Source organism: Macadamia integrifolia, unplaced genomic scaffold (genome assembly GCF_013358625.1).
Source record: "Macadamia integrifolia cultivar HAES 741 unplaced genomic scaffold, SCU_Mint_v3 scaffold1420, whole genome shotgun sequence".
Classification (NCBI taxonomy): domain Eukaryota; kingdom Viridiplantae; phylum Streptophyta; class Magnoliopsida; order Proteales; family Proteaceae; genus Macadamia; species Macadamia integrifolia.
Genome location: NW_024868196.1, coordinates 221,277 through 238,097, shown reverse-complemented (window position 1 = coordinate 238,097; position 16,821 = coordinate 221,277). Strand labels below are relative to the sequence as shown.

The 16,821-nt window shown below is 40.0% G+C and overlaps 2 protein-coding genes and 1 long non-coding RNA gene across 7 annotated transcripts in view; 2 read left to right on the top strand and 1 right to left on the bottom strand.

Moving 5' to 3' along the window:
- LOC122063671 overlaps window positions 1-1,278 on the top strand; it is a 41,408-nt gene extending 40,130 nt beyond the window's left edge. Inside the window, exon 7 of one of the 2 annotated variants that reach the window (XM_042627366.1) lies at window positions 850-1,278. In XM_042627366.1, the coding sequence (XP_042483300.1) occupies window positions 850-909 (60 nt within the window). In that variant the 3' untranslated portion in view covers window positions 910-1,278. Of the gene's footprint in view, window positions 1-541 lie in introns of both variants that reach the window. The other variant, XM_042627364.1, reaches the window with a different exon arrangement.
- Window positions 1,279-2,659: 1,381 nt separating this feature from the next.
- LOC122063664 lies at window positions 2,660-3,169 on the bottom strand. The gene is made up of 2 exons (XR_006135436.1): window positions 3,055-3,169; window positions 2,660-2,963 (listed from the first exon to the last, which is right to left on the bottom strand). It is a non-coding gene; the product is annotated as an uncharacterized LOC122063664 (long non-coding RNA).
- An 8,253-nt stretch (window positions 3,170-11,422) lies between these two features.
- Window positions 11,423-16,821, top strand: part of LOC122063672 (protein DETOXIFICATION 20-like) — an 11,050-nt gene continuing 5,651 nt past the window's right edge. The window contains exons 1-4 of one of the 4 annotated variants that reach the window (XM_042627370.1): window positions 11,423-11,558; window positions 13,147-13,191; window positions 13,729-14,001; window positions 14,106-14,647. In XM_042627370.1, coding sequence (XP_042483304.1) covers window positions 13,756-14,001; window positions 14,106-14,647 — 788 coding nt within the window. In that variant the 5' untranslated portion in view covers window positions 11,423-11,558; window positions 13,147-13,191; window positions 13,729-13,755. Of the gene's footprint in view, window positions 11,559-11,581; window positions 11,824-12,501; window positions 13,056-13,146; window positions 13,192-13,728; window positions 14,002-14,105; window positions 14,648-16,821 lie in introns of those variants that run through there. The other 3 variants (XM_042627367.1, XM_042627369.1, XM_042627368.1) reach the window with 3 other exon arrangements.

Below are 16,821 nucleotides of genomic sequence, written 5' to 3'. Positions count from 1 at the left end.
ATCGATAAGAATCCATTAAGGAAGACCGATAGAAAACCCAACCAGAGCGAAACCGAACTTCACCTTAATGGTTTGGCTTCTGTTTGGCCTAATACATGCCTAAAACCAATTCAGCCTGACTGAACCGACCGATTGACACCAGAACAAAGAGGGCCTTAGACGTTGTCAAACACAGGCCAAAGTATGGCATCCACAACTTGGAAAATCCTATCTGATAATTTTAGTAAAATGTATTCTAGATATCCACTGAATGTCCCCATAGATGTTTTCCTAAAATTCCGTTTTATAGAAACACATTGTGTGACCACTGTTTATGACAGGTCATGATAAGCCAATTTAATGTTGTAAGCACTTTTTTCTTGTCGTCCAATCTATGATATGATGCCAATAAGCCAATTTAATGTGTTAAGCTCTTTTTCTTGTTGTCCAGTATATCATATGTTGCACATAAGCCCATTTAATGTTTTAAGCTTTTTCATCTTATCTTGGAGGCCTATCACTTTTGAATTTCTCCCAAGTTCTTTCTCATTTTGAAATACAGGCAGAGAAGCCTCGATTGAACTTCAAAGACAAGTACTCAGAATCTTATAGGGATTCCCACCCAACTGCACCAGTAATTGTTCCTTGGATATCTGGTGTTGCTAGCACATGACAAGGGTTTGCACCAGGAGGTTGGCTCACTGGGTAGAAAAAAATCCTGCTGTCATGTAAACTACAATACCAACACCCTGGGTCCAGCTCTGAAAAGGAACAGCTGGTCTGCCATTGCTGGAGAGGGGGGGGGTTAATTTTCTAGTCTTAAGTTCTTGTTTATTTATTTTACAGTCATTTTTGTATGATGTAACATAGGTTCTGATCTGGGTGCCAAGACTTTCAAAGTTCAGTCTCACAGCACTTGGGGAGTATTGATTAGTGAAATCTATTAAAAGCTCATTGATGGGTGCAACCAGTGATTACGGATTCATTGTAATGTGGATATTATGATTTATTGGGATTTTTCCATTTCTCTCGTAAGGCAACATCTTGGCTTTTAGGACTGAACCTCTAAATTCTGTGTGAAAATCTCTCCAAACAGATCAGTACCATTGTATTTTATTTGATTTTTTCTGTATCCGCTTGAACACAAAAGCTCCAAACAAGTGCAGTGTATACGGGTTACTTTTGAAGGAACTTGTGAGGAAGCTGACCTGTTCTGAAACTTACTGAAAACCTGAATATGGACATGTATCAGATGGTTACAAATTACATGGGTTTATGTTTGGAGGTCTGTTATTATTATGATAATTTTTTATTATTTATTTTTTTATTTGTAATTGTGAAATTAATTTGTTTAAATGGGATCAGATTAGAGGTGGATGTGCATGATCTTATTGTAAAGGATGCAAAGGGTATCTTTGTTAGAGAATGAAATTATGTAAATCCATCTTCCTTTTCCAATATAGAATGCAATTCTATTGCCTCACCTTTCTCTCCCACCTACCCCCAACCCCTCTCTCTCCTCCCCCCACTCCCCCAAAAAAAATAAAATAAAATAAAAAAATAAAAAAATGAAGAGAAACATTTTATTTTTTAAAAGACGGGTTAATGACTTCTACAGAGTGTAAGCATTGTTCTATCAAGCATCTATTATTGATTGATTCCAATGTTTTGTCTAAATTGCACAAAAAATTGATTTTCAATGTAATTATAGTGTTGGTTTGTTCCATTTTTCTTTGGTGGAGAGGTATAAAAAATTGATTAGTGTAATTAAAAATTTTAACTTGTGATTCGGTGTAACAAATGATTTTGTGACAACAATGGGCAAGAGAACGCTAACCCTAGGGGTGGCCAATGGGCGGGTGTGCGAGAACATCTTTAGCGCACGGAAGTGTGGTCTTTTAGCACCCGTTGTGTCTCACCATAGACACTAACTGATAGTGTTCTTTAGGGCGGGGCAAATATTGTCTTATGTTGTTTGTATGCCTTGTTTCTATGTTTATATGTCTCATGCCTTGGTCTTAAAAGGGTAAAAGCTTGGGCACTATCACCAGAGCTTAACTTTGTCATAATATAAGCCTTTGGACTTACATAGTTAATGGGATTATATGTTTTAAGTTATAATGATCCTTACAATTAATTGAATTTGAATTATATGTTGTAAATTATAATGGTCCTTAGTCCCTCAAACCATTGTCCCTAAATACGATTTTCTTAGATGGTTTGATCAAGCTCTTATAGCGTGAGTTACATGTCTAGACTATTTCTCAACTGATTCGGGACTTCGACGAGCCTATTGTTGAGACATTTATCTCTTAGTACTTTTTTTTTCTAAATTTGGAAAACTCAATACCTTGAAGATGTTAATGAAATTCATCTTATGCACTAACACGTGATTTCTATGCTCATATGAGAGAGAGCTCAAAACTAAATAAACCTCGTCAAATGGAAATTTTTGGTGCAATGCAATTTTGGGGAGGGGATCGCTAGGTTGCTATCCTAGGAGGATCTTCTTCATAAATTAGTTTTGTACGAACAAGGCAAATTACTATCAGGTTGTTGACTTTGGAATTCCTATTAAGACTATTCAGTAGGGAATAGTAATTTGGTTATGGGTTATGTTATTGAATCTTAATCAAGCATTCTTCGGGTTCAATTTTTTTGTTGTGGGTTGAGAGAGAGATGTCAGAACACTATTCCCATATGTTTGAGGCTAAGAATTGCATTAAAATGTTCAAGTAATAACTAAGATACTAAGCCACTTCTCATGCATTGATATGGCACTAATTTACCCTCTCTTGGGGACGTATTTCCTTGCCCATGCATGCTTGCCATTTATCTTTAACTTCACTCATTCATCATCGTCCATACCTTCAAGGATAAATGCTATGGTTGCATATGATCTAAAAACCACACGAGCAAATAGGGCTTGTTTATACGGGGACACTTCCTGCATGTAGATACACTCTACACATTCTCCATATTTCCTGCACCACACAAACCAAAAAAGTAAGTACTAGTAATGTATAGAGAGAGAAAACTGTTGTATGTATTTTTAGAAAGTGGTCCATTAGTGACCTCCTCATGCTCCCTTTCTCTCCGGCGGCCATTGTCGTCGGCTCCTCCCCTACCTCCGTCAATATTCCCCTTGACCTCCCTGTTGGCCAACCTTTCGGTCCCAATCCTCACCCTCCCATCCTTTCCCCCCCCCCCCTCCACTTCTGTCTTCCCCTGATTCCACTCCAGACCCTCGTACCTGGAGTACGGTAGTCTCCACCTCACCCCCCACCGCTCCCTCCTCCTACTCTCCCTCCCCTCCTTCTACTGGCGACACCCTCTTCTATCACCCTCCTGCCACCCACAACTCCTCCCCTATTGGCCTTTGCCAGCCTGGCTTTTTAGACTCTGAGATCCAGAAATGGAAGAATTGTGTAGATGGATCTTTCCTGGGTAGCAGACCTCCATTTTCTATAGTTAAAACTTCCCTCTTGAATCAGTGGAAACCTGTATGCGCCCTTTCCACTTATATGTTGGACAATGGTACGTTTCATCTTCAATTTTGATTCCGATTCCGACAAAGCTGCTGCCATAGATGGAGGGCCTTGGTACGTTGGGAAGAAACTAATTTTTCTGAGGCAATGGGATGCTTGAACCTCTTTCAACAGAACTGAACCATCTTCTATTCCACTTTGGGTCATCTTCCCCAGTCTTCCCTACACTTTTGGTGTGCCAAGGGCCTCAGCCTGGTCGAAGCTCTTATTGGAAAACCCCCATATTCAGACACCAAATCAATGGATAGGCTCACTTTTGCAAGAATTTGTATTGAAGTCGAAGCCGACAGGGTTCTCCCATCCTTAGTTACGATCATGAACAACAATGGCTATTCCTTTATACAAGATGTCAAATATGACTGGCTTCCACCTTACTATTCGAACTGCAGGTGTTTTGGCCACAAGACTTCTTTATGCGATAAACACATCATTTCTGCTGATGCTCCAACCATTGATCAAGCTCTCCGTGAAAGCCGTACTCCCAGCAGTGCACAACCTCAGTAGGACTCCTTCATTGAGCTGAATTGCAGAAGAAATTGAAGAATAAGCTTCCATCAACGTCCTTTGATGGTGACGGCGGCTTCTCTTGCTCCCCTTCCGCCAGAATTAGCTACTCCGGTAGAGGCTTCATCGCCTCGGATTGATGGACAACATCCTCAGTTGATACCTGCTGGTCCAAACCCTTTTTCGATCTTGTCGGCGACAGACCCTGCTGATGGAATAGTTTCCCCTTCTAGCTTCCAAGCAAGGACTGCTACCCAGTCTACGTCTGATACTCTTCCTAAATCTGGATCGATGAATCTACTAAGCCAGGCAGATCTTCCGATGGCTGATAATCAGCCTTCCAACCCCCTGTTGATCCCACTCCCTGACATCGCCTCAATCCCTGTTAGACCCATGCCTTTGGTATCCAAATCCCCTCCTCCATCATCTAACCCATTTTATCCAAATTAACTGAGCCGAACCACTTCTGAAGCCCCTTTCATACCTCTGAACCAATTCCTTCCGGTCCATTTACTAAACCAATTCTCCAAATTCCCGTCAGACCACCCACTATACCCTGAAAATCTATACAACCCGACCCCACCCATTTAACCAACCAAACCTCCCTCCACCAACTTGGATTCGAGCCGTGTCACCTATCCATCTAACACTCTACTCGAATCCAACCCACCATCTCCTAATCTTTGAAACCCAATGACATCTCCTTCCTTGCCCGATGCTTCCGCCTTTGGTCTCGCCACGACTGATCGCAACCCTCACCTGTTGCAACCTATATTGGCTGGTCTTGCTGCGTCCCTTCCCCCCTTGACATTTTCTGTTGTTGTGCCCCCTGGTCACGGTGGCTTGCCCCATGCCCATGAAGACGCTGCATTCCCTGCTCAGGATTCTCACCAGCACCTTGCAACCTTGTCTGCCTTGGAAGGCCTCTCTCATTTCTGCACCAAAGTGGTCTCCCCCTTGTCATGATTCTGGTGGCCTTTGAAGGCCCTGTTACCTCTTCTTCCTTTCAGATTTTGGTGGCCTTTGAAGGCCCTCATGATCACGACACTCCTTCCTCCCAGATGACTTCGGCGACTCCACCCTCTGGCAACCACAACTGCTCGAATTCTGACTCCCTCCAGCCTAATTCGATCTCTGCCAGCCATGCTATTACTCCTCCAAGATGCTCTGCTCCACTTACGACACTGCTAATGGAATTCTCCCCTCTTCGACCCCCCTGGGCAATGACACTAACGTGCCTCTTTTCCACGATGAATGCACCTATTCGGTCACAGATAGAAGGTCCACCTACATCGGTTCTCCTGCCCCCCTCTTCACTCAACGTGACACTTTTAGGGTACTTTGGATGAGGTCACTCTGGCTCCATGCTCCAACCTCCCCCCCCACATCCCCTTAACCCTTCCCATCTCCATTAGCTCTGGCCCTGTTACCAACGTCAGAAAAGAAAAAGGCAAGAAATCATTTATCAGCACTAAGTCCACTGCCACCACCTCCCCCCCTTGACTCCCCTATCATTGGCTATAGCCGTCGGACTCCTTCCAACCTTGGCCTTCTCATCCCCAAGGCCCCTCGTAGCTCATCAAGGCATTCGATGCCCTCATCCCATGGTTCTTTATGATCCCATGGATCATTTGGAATGTCTAAGGTCTTAATTCCTCGGCTAATGTGAGGGTAGCGACCGGAGATGGATGGGGCTATGCTTCCCTGTCCTCTCTTCTCTCTCTCTCTCTCTCTCTCTCTCTCTCTCTTCACCTTCATGTGAGGGGGAGGGTTTGAGTCATGTGTGCTTCACTTGCGGGCCCTGCACCACCGTATCGCTGTTTGGAGATATGTGGAGGCCTCTTTTGCAAGAGTGTAAAATTTATCATTTGAGATGGGGGTTTTGATGATGGTCCAATTCGGGGATTGGGATCATGCAAATGGGATTTGGAGTCACCACCTAGGGTTATGGGCCTAGGACCCGCGGCTGGGCCCGATTCCTGAGAAAAGGGCCTGAAATTTGGTCTGGTCCAGAGATTTAGGGTAAATGTCAGGTTACAGAGTTGGGAAGGTGTTAAGCACCCAATCTGCCCGGTTCAACTAGTCTTCTTGCTAAATGCTTGAGAACGAAAATTTTTCGCAATTATTACTATTCCACGTGTATGGCTAAGTTATCACACATATATACATTAATTGGATTCAAACTATTATATACAATAAAACAAGGCTTATTAGATATCTACATTATGCTTAAATGAGGAGAGAGATTATACCTGAATTTAACCCTTGTTTCGGGTCAAGAGAGGTGGACCCTTGATTGGTACCAGCTCATACTGCCTTTCGTGTTTGCCCGGCTCAGGGGAAGATGGTCTTGACCTCCAACTTCCTTTCTTGAGAGATGCTGATTGTGATTGTATCCGGATAGAGTTCTTGCTAGGAATGGTCTCTTTCAGATTTGGATTCAGACAGAGCTTCGGCTAGGGAAGGCTATTTTCGGGCTTGGGCTGAGGTGGCACTTCGACAGAGCTTCCGCTGGGGAGAGGCTAAGGGAGACCTAGGTTGAGGTGGCACTTTGGCAGAGCTTTCGCTGGGAATGACTATTTTTGAGAATATTCCAAGGACAATCGGACAGAGGTTCGGCTAGGAAAGGCTATTTCTAGGCTTGGAATGAGGTGGCACTCCGACAGAGCTTCTGCTAAGGATAAGCTAAGGGAGGGCTAGGCTGAGGTGGCACTTTGGCAGAGCTTCCACTGGGAATGGCTATTTCTGAAAATATTCCAGGGACACTCGGACAGAGGTTCGGCTAGGAAAGACTATTTCTGAAAAGAAACGGGCTGACCTAAACATGGATTGAAGAACTCCAAAGTCCTGAAGAACACTTTGAAGATCCGAACAGAGTTTTAGATTTTAACAAAGATCTCTTTGTAGACCTGAAGAACCTCAAAAAGGGGGGTTTTTATCTCAAGAATGCTCAAGAAAGCTCAAGAACACTCAAGAACACTCAAGAGATCTGGCTTGGCTAGGCTGGCTGGCTGGGTGGCCGATGTGCTCGATATGCGTGCGAAAAGATGTGATTTTCTAGGGAAGGTTGCTGGAGATCCGTCAATCTAATTTTGGCGTATCATATATCATCCGAATCGTATTTCTAAGTACTATCTATCTGTAAGGTCATCTTGACTGGATTCCTTCGTATATAAAAAGCTAAAATTGGACCCCTTCCCTCTCGCATGGGGATTTCTAGGGTTTCAGACCCAGGAGTGTTTCAGGATTATCTGGGTAGGTAGGAGATGAATTTTATGGTGTTTGGGTTAGGTGAGGGATTTTTCCAGGTTTCCAGTGGGACTGTCCGTGTGCGCGACATATGTGCGAGAAGGCATGATTTTCCAGGGATGATTGTCGGAGATCCGTCGGTCCAATTTTAGCGTATCATATATCATCAAAATCGTATTTCCAAGCACTATTCATATGTATGGTCATCTTGACCAGATTCCTTCATATATGAAAAGTCAAAATTTGACCTTCCTCTCTCCCGTATGGGAATTCTAGGGTTTTGGGTAGGGGAATGTTTTCATCAGCATCTTTGTCGGTCGGAAGCTGGAAGTCTAGCCCAGGATCCGTATTTCATCATAGCTAGAGGAGGGTGACAAAATTGGGTGTCTATAGCTAAACAAGCTAATATTAGTTCGAGTATTCGCTCCTCTAAGCCCAACCTTTGTTGCCTATTGGAAACCCGTGTCCTGGAGGCCAATGTAGCCCATATTGCCTCCTCGATTGCCCCTTCCTGGTCTTTTGCTTCCAACTATCTTTACAGCATTAATGGCAGAATCTAGATTCTTTGGGATCCTTCATTCCTTGACATCTCCATCAAATCCTCCAATGATCAAGCCATCTACATCTCTATCTCCCACAACTCAGGGTCCCACATTTGCTTCCTCTCAATCATTTATGCTCATAATCGGGTCGCCTTTCGACTCCCTCTCTAGTCTGACCTCCTCTCTGTTGCTCCCCACCTTGGTTCTCAGCCTTGGGGAATTGTGAAGACTTCAATGTCATCCGATCCAGTCATGAAAAGTATGGAGGCAACACCATGGACGCCCAAACTGTCAACTCCTTCAATGACTGTATTGATGACCTTAATCTCACTGATCTCAAATGGTCGGGTGTCAAGCTTACTTGGCACAATAGAAGATTGAGTATCCATCAGGTGGCTTGTAAGCTTGATCGGGCCCTTGTTAATGACGCTTGGCTTGACTCTTTCCCCTCCTCTTATGCCTGTTTTGGCCTCCCTAGGATCTTTGATCACAGTCCTATCTCTATCCATGTCCTTCCCTTTCTTTCCTTTGGTCCCAAGCCCTTTAAATTCTTTGACATGTGGACTTCTCACCCGGATTTCCAAATTCTTATCCATAATGCTTGGAACATTCCTACTCCCTCTCCTCTCTTCTGACATTTTCCAAAAACCTCAAGAATGTTAAAGCCACACCCAAGTTATGGAATGCCACCACATTTGGGAACATCTCCACTAGGATTTCATCTTGCCGTGACAAGCTCCATTCCATTCAATCCAGAATCCAGCTAGCTTGATCTCCTCAACCCAGTGCTAGCTAAGGAAGAAAAAGTTGTTGTTGCTGAGCTTTCTTTGATGCTTGAGCAAAAAGAGAGTTTCCTTCGCCAGAAAGCTTGCATTAAGTGGCTTGATCTGGGAGACTCCAATTCTACTTATTTCCACTGCTCTCTCAAAGCTAGAAACAATGTCAACACCATTCCAAAGCTCACTTCCTCCACAGGCGTTGAGCTTCTCTCCCCCGACCTCATCAAGTCGGAAGCTATCTCTCACTTCCATGGTCTCTTTCATCCTTCCCCCTCCCCCTCCTCCCCCCATTACCCCAACCTCCTCAATAAGTTTGTCCCCAATAATCTCCTCCCTTTTCTCCAATCCATTCCTTTCGAGGAAGAAATCCTTTAGGCTATCCTTTCCCACAAAGCCAACAAAGCCCGGGCCCTGATGGCTTCAGCATAGATTTTTTCTCTGCCTACTGGAACACTATCCGTAATGACTTAATTCTTGTGGTGCATAGTTTCTTCTACAATCCCAATCAAATCAGGGGAATCAATCACACTTTCCTTTTCCTCATCCCTAAGAAGGAGGTGTTGGGAAACATGTCCACACTCCTTGCTATGTTTTGGTGTTAACAAACAAACATACATATTTAATTTGGTTTGATAAAATGTGATTAGCTTGAAGAAAGTGTAATTAGCTTGAAAAAACACTTAGAAGGTCGAATCAAGACATGAAGCTTAAAGACATGGAATTGCAAACAAGAAGAAAAGAAGATAAAGTGCCAAAGAGTGGAAGGTTCATGTGAAGAAGAAGACCACTAGGATAGATTGGTCATTTTTAATGTAATTTGTAACTTTCACACACACACACATATATATATATATATGCACTCACCACATGCATGTGCATTGCATCATACTAGAATGACCATAGAGCATACCTTGACCAAGTATGGAAAGTCTCTAAGTGGTGAGGAACATATTAGGAAAAATGTGTTCTAGTGAAATTCTGTGAAAACCACATTAACCTGACTCAAGGGTATTTTATAAAATCTTAAAATTAGTATCATGAGATGAAACTTTCATAGAAGTTGTAGGAAATTGAGTTTTTATTCCAACGCAACTGATCTCAAATCAATCTGAGGTTGGATCGATAAGTTATGGTCAAAACACTGATGACTGGTCAGTATGACAACATTCTGTCAAAACAAAGTATGTCATGTTGGCGGTCGACCGGATGGAAGCCTCGGTCGATCGGAACTATCCGAAACCATAGCCGGTCAATCGGTAGAAAGTCCCGATCGACCGGTGACTGCCTAGAAGTGCCCCAACAGCTATATTTTGCCTTAACAGCTCTTGGCGGTCGACCGGCTACCGATGGTGGTCGACTGGTGGTCCTAGAATACGTCCGTTAGAGCCTGATTTTCTGCCTAAAATGCTTCATTAAGTTCACCTATAAATACCCAAACCGCTCTTAATTAAATAATCATTAAGAAAGAGCTTTAAGAGCAGTATTGCAAGCATTCAAGAGTTATTAAGATTAGTATATTCTACTTGAGTTGTTCGATTACACCAATCCCAACAAAAGGCTCAAGTCTTAATCAAAGTCCTCTACTCTCTCCTGTGCAAGTCAAAGCCATAAAAGAGGATTTTACAAAAGGTGCATCATTCATCTCTCATTCTCATCATTTGCACCACACTTGAGGTATTCATCTCTCGTTCTCATCATTCTCATGTGAGGTGCTCAACGTCCCTCACAAATATTTTTTCTATTTATTTAAATTAATTAAAAAAACATGCGATAAGGCAAAGGTCACACCGCTTATTTAAACATCCCCTCTCTCTTCCATCCAACGAGTGAAGGCAAGATTGTACACGTACATGAATGTGCATAAAATATTTTATTAATATGAAATAAATAAATAACAAATTTTAAACATCTGATTGGCTGATTCTCTCAATGTTAGATTTTTTTCCCCTCAGAGTTTGGGCACTATTTTAAAAATGAGAAATGAATTGGTTCCCATCTTGATTGAATACTAAGGCTATGTTTGGTTGCAAGAGAAATTTAAAGGGAAGGAAAGTCAAATTTTCAAACTTAAGAAGAAAACTTTTTTCCTCCTGAATACATAATTTGAGCTATACTACAACTTATGCTTCAATGCAAAATTGTGAGGTGATTTTTTTTTTTAATGGAAAAACCATATATTTTTTTAAATAAATCACTTTTAAATTATTTAAAAATATAAATTTTAGAAATAAATAAAAATAATAAAAAAGGTTATAGTTTTTCACTTCACCACTCTTATGTTTAACTAAACAATTTAATAGGAAGAATCACTACACATAATTAGGGTAACCAAACAGTTTTACAGTAAGAATCATTACACAGATTTAGGATAACCAAACAGTTTTACAGTAAGAATCATTATATAGATTTAGAGTAACCAAACAGTTTTCAGGCAAAAACGTATACCAGACTCAAGGCAACCAAACGATTTTTCAACGAGAAACACAATTCAGAAGAATGTCCATCAAAAGATTGACATCCATATCCGATACATACACCATTTGACTTATCGAACCAAACACCACCTTACTCTTTGTCATTTGACACTGAGAATGGCATTAGAGTTTGTGTCTCCTTCGAAATGTATGTAAACTGGACAATCCACGCTTGTGCTATGAACTCCAACCTCTACAACTACCAAACGAGTGGTCAACAACCGCCCATGCATTCATTCTCTTATACCCGTCAGTCAGTAAGTCCTCCCTGGATTCTATCCAACCGTAAGTCTTCTTCCATCTAACATTCCTGACGCGCGGGGTGCAACGTCTATATTACAACACTATTCATCAGGACACTGATTTGATAGTACTAGCTAGCTAGCCCATCATACAGGCCCTTTTGCAAAGCCTCTTATTGAGTTCTCTCTCTCTCTTTGCCATTGCACTAGGGAAGTGGCTCAGAAGACAAGTGTGATCGAGGTGTGTTAGTTTTGCAAACCAATCTCCATTTTTGAATGAATCATTTTACTTATCTTCCTTTTAAGTTCAAGTTTGCAGGTGCTGTTAAAGAAAAGGGTCTTGGGTGCTAAGAAAATTCTGAGGGTGACTTTACCAGACTCATTTTTATAGAAGCAGCTGGAAAGAGTGGCCCTCCGCTGGGCTGCGTTGGCAAACGATTATAGATCACCACGGTTTAGGTGTCCAGAAACTGCGAAGTTTCTGATGACAAGAACAGCTGAAAAATGTTGGTTTTTGGCTCCTTTCCCTTCAAAGTTAGAAGTCACTTTCCATCTTCATGTTGAGGCCAAATCCTCTCTTGAACCATGATTTCACGTAATAATCTCACATTATTCAAGGGGTGTTCCACACCCAGGAGAGAATCCTCTCCTAATTCCTTCATACTGGGGCTGTAATACTCTCTGAACCCATATCACACCATCCATGGAGGGTGGTGATCACGGTTAATCACCTATGTTTATGGAGTGATTGTATTTTTGTAATTTTCTTGTTGTAGTCAAGCTGGAGTGCAGTTTCCCACTAATAACGGGTGTGATCAAGTCATCCATTAGGTGGCGTTTAATAATGAGAGGGAGTGTAGGATCTATTGGTGGGATATGAGAATGAATGATGTCATAGGTTTCTATTCCATCATAAATTGTATATGTACTTTATTATTATTATTTTTGTTTTTTAGCATAATACATTATAGATATAGTATTCTTTTTCCCGGTTGAAATGTTTACCATTTCATCCTAAAGTTCACAAATTCCTATAAATTTTTATTACATTTTTCAAAATATCTTTCTGATACCCTTATTATGCAGCTATATGCATTTGAATCTACTGAAGGAAAACTCAATTCATTTAAATAATAAACACATTCTTCTTTCGAACTGAGAAATGATTATATTCTTAAAAATTTATGAGAAACATTGATATAATGGGAGTGTCAATTTTTTTTAAATATTATTTACTTAATTTCAAAATTTTTAAAAATAAAATAAAACATAATTTAAAGGAGGTTACAACTTCTCAATTCAGAGAATCTTGGTTGGTTGCAATTTTTGCATCCTTTCCCAAATTATTAGATTCTGGTTTTTTATTTCTTAAAGACTTCTCATTTTTCAAGTAATTGTCACCAAAGTATGTGACAATCAGCTCACCAACAAATCACAATCCAGTATTCCAGTCCCCATATGCGATGGATAATGCTTTTCCCCCACTTCTTCTGCAGTTCCTCCCTCAGTTTCTTCGACTCTTCTACCGGGGGAAAAAAAAAAACTGTTTTTTCGACTCAGTTACTAACCCCCAAAACCCCTGTGACGCTCTTTCATAAGAGAAACTTTAATTCAATCACAACCGGAAACCTCATGGGATTCTCACCCGAATCGCTCAGAAGAAGTCAGGATTTTCAATGGGGAAGAAGGATGCTTTCCCCGACGCGATTTTACGAACCGAGCAGTTTAATTTTCAAGAGTAGTCCTGGAAATCCCTTTTCCACATTACAGTCTGAGTAGTGTTTTTATTTCCTTTCCATTAACTCATTTGTTGTTTTTATGATCTGCAGGAGGTTCTGTTTCTTCTGATAGCTGTTGGGCTGCTGGTTTTAGAGGTATTGCAAACTCAAAGATTGATTTGAGTTTCCTTTTTTTTTTTTTTTCTGTAAAGAGACCCACTGTCCTATGATTGACATAAGGTTCTTTTTTTCATCAAGTGATGTAAAGTCAAATTTGGTTTATTCCCATGAGTCATTTTTTTATGGATGAATAATTCCCATGTATTATTACTTATATTATTTCCAATAATGAGTACACTCAATGCAGATGTATATAAATTTGATTGCAATATTAAAAATTAGCAATTTTCTTGTTGCAAAATAACTCAACTCAACTTAATTCCATTGGCCTTATTCCACTCTATGTACACATCCAAGATGATTCCAAAAGTCTCATGGTAGACAAAACCTTTCAGATTCTAAACCAATACACTATATTTGATTTATGTAGGGTTCATCCTTATTTAGGTTCCTACTAGGATGACCACATACTAGCTTTAAATCTGCTATAACAGCATAGAAAGCCCCTCAAGACTGCTATTTTCAAAAAACTTACAAATCTATCCTTTCTTTGTTCGTTCTTGAACGTATCAGGTGCTAAAGTGAAAATCATAGAGAAATATGGATTGTACAATGGAAGATAAGCTTCTTGGGCCAGGGAAGGAATGTGGAAAGGACTTGAAAGGAAGAGTTTGGATTGAATCAAAGCAGCTCTGGAGGATTGCATCTCCTGCTATACTCGCAAGAATAACATCATTTGGAATATTGGTGGTTACACAGTCATTTATTGGGCATATTGGTGCAACTGAACTGGCTGCATATGCACTCGTCCAAATCATTCTTGTGCGCTTTGTAAATGGAATACTGGTATGGTTTTAGTTTCTTTTCTACTTTCTCAATAGCATGGTCATTCCAGCATTTACCTATATGTCCCTTACAACTAATACATGGTTGCTTTTAATCTTTTTCAGTTAGGAATGGGAAGTGCTGTAGAAACATTATGTGGCCAAGCATTTGGAGCACGGCATTACCACATGATGGGTATCTATTTACAACGGTCATGGGTTGTTCTTCTTACTACTTCAACCATTTTGCTCCCTTTTTTCATCTTCTCTTCCAGCATTTTAAGGCTTATTGGCCAGGAAGAAGAGTTATTAGCAGCAGCAGAAAATATTTCCCTTTGGTTTATCCCCATCATGTACACTTTTACTTTTTCAATGACAATGCAAATGTACTTGCAAGCCCAACAAAAGAACATGATAATTGGATGGTTATGTAGTGCATCATTTGTGGGTCACTTGATCTTATCTTGGCTTTTTGTGTACGAATTGAACTGGGGGATACCCGGCGCCATGGGTGCAATGGTAATCTCCATGTGGTCAGTGGTCATCGGGGAATTTGTTTACGTCTTTTGTGGTTGGTGCCCTGGAACATGGACAGGGTTTTCTAAGGATGCATTTACTGACCTTTGGCCGGTTGTGAAACTCTCTTTATCCTCCGGTGTGATGCTCTGGTAAGTAAAGATTTGTACCTTCTTCCGTGTTCTTTAAGATTTGTACCTTCTTCCATGTTCTTTCTCCATTTGAATTCCATGCATTCCCTCTTTTACGGTTTTCATTTTTTCTGGTCATAATTTTCTGTTTGTTACATGCGGGATCAAATTTAAGGAAAGCATATGGTGGGAAAATACATGCTGGTTGACTAAGTACAATACTATGTTAGTTTTAAGAGAAGCACATATAAGGTAAGAAATAGGTTTATAGTTTCAAATTCTTGGTTGATGATGCACTAGATCTATTGCAGGAGGCATGCTTTTTCATTTTTGTGATATTCATTACAAAAATTGGATATTTGATTGGCATCCTTTTGTCTCTCAAATTTGTTCTTTCATAATATTTGTCCTGCTTTCGCAAACTACCTTTATACCTATTTATGCTTTAAATATGGCTGAGAGATTGATTACAAGATTTCTAATTGATGCGGGATGGTTCTAAGATGTTCTAGGTAATGAAACCATAGACTACAATGCCTATCTTAGTAAAGCAAGTTTATGAATTCTGATTTGGCTTATACTTACATCTTTTAGAGATTAGGGTTGACAATAAAAGGTGAAGAATAATTCTTGAATAGAAACATAGAGCTCTTTAAACTGAAAATGGTAAAGTTCAAATAGGGTTTTCAAGTTGAGACTTGATACAATAAAGTGTAGCATTAAGCAGGCTCTGGTTTCACAGCAGTCAGATAACACGTTAGAATTGTTTGATAGAGGTTAGAAAATAAGATGGTAGAAAGGGGGAAAGGATTCTTGATGAAGAAAGACTAGGATTTAACAAAGAACTAAAGCAAGCCTGTGTAGACAGCCATTGATCTAATCGCAATTGAAAAAATTCAAAAAACTGTAGCAACAAAGGGACCTTATTTACAGTTAGAAAGAATTCCATATGGAACAGTAGCATGCAAGTTTTTGTCCATTTATAACCAAGTCTGTTTTGCTACTGTCCCCATTGTGCGTTTTTATGGATCTTACTGTGCTCCTACTTCTATTATTGTAAGGAAAAAAAATATCTAATATTCTCTATTTAATTTTCAAATAGTAAAACCCCTAATATGGCTCTGATTACAGTTTTTGAATTCCAATAATTACTAATCCTTTCATAGACAAAGTATTACATCAACTTAAATAGATTCTTAATTAAACTTGCAGTCGAATTAAAAATTCTGAAAAAAGATCCTGCCACAGCTTGGCCATTGGTGGTGAATTGGCATTTCTCAAAGTAGCTTGAAAAGCAAGATCTTGGTCTTCTTAGAATGCATTACCCTTCAAGGGTGTTTTTTTTTCAAAATGCATCAAAGTATGTTAAAAATAAAAATATTAACTTTCAAAATAACCCTAAAGGGAAAAGTACCTAACCGTTGTAATGAATGAAACCTCTAAGAGAATTTCCCTCTCAAATCCATTGATACAAAATTTACGGCTACTCGTAAATTGAATGGAATTCTTGAAGAAAAAACCTTTTCATTTGTAGGTGGAGATATGCTCCTGTTGTCACTGAAGGTAGTTTCTGAATAGTATGTCAGGGTAAGGTTCATCTTATTATGGATCAACAGCCAGTTTATTCTTATAAGTTTTTCTCCTGTCCACCACAAATAGCTTAACTTATTAAATTTGCAGTCTAGGAAAGACATCTCTTCTCTTTGAATGAAAATTAGTTTTTAGGCTTTACTCTTTAGGACATTAGAAACTTGGCTCTTAGAGTTTGAGCTTATCTCCAAATGTTTTACCTGAATGATGAGACACTATCAAATCTTTATTCATATAAATTAGAGGGCAAAATTTTCTTATCTAGGATATTGTCTTAGTGCTTTAGCTCAAATTTGTAGAAGATAGGAAGAGAAATCCTGTATATCTAGGGAAAATGGTGCGCGTAACTTATTGGCTAGGTGGCCATTGGACCTCTCATGTGCTGTTTTAAAAATTATTCTGAAATCTTTAAGAATGATCAATTTCCTCAATTTCGACCATACATGTTACTAAAAATGATTCTAGTGCAGTTGGTAGCTGTTTAGCAATCATCATGGTGGAACGATCTAAAATAGGAAGGAGAAATTGGGTGCAACTCTCAACTTTACTGAGTAACAAGTTGTTGGTTCTACCATGCTCACTGCCAACTTTTTTTTTTTTTGGGG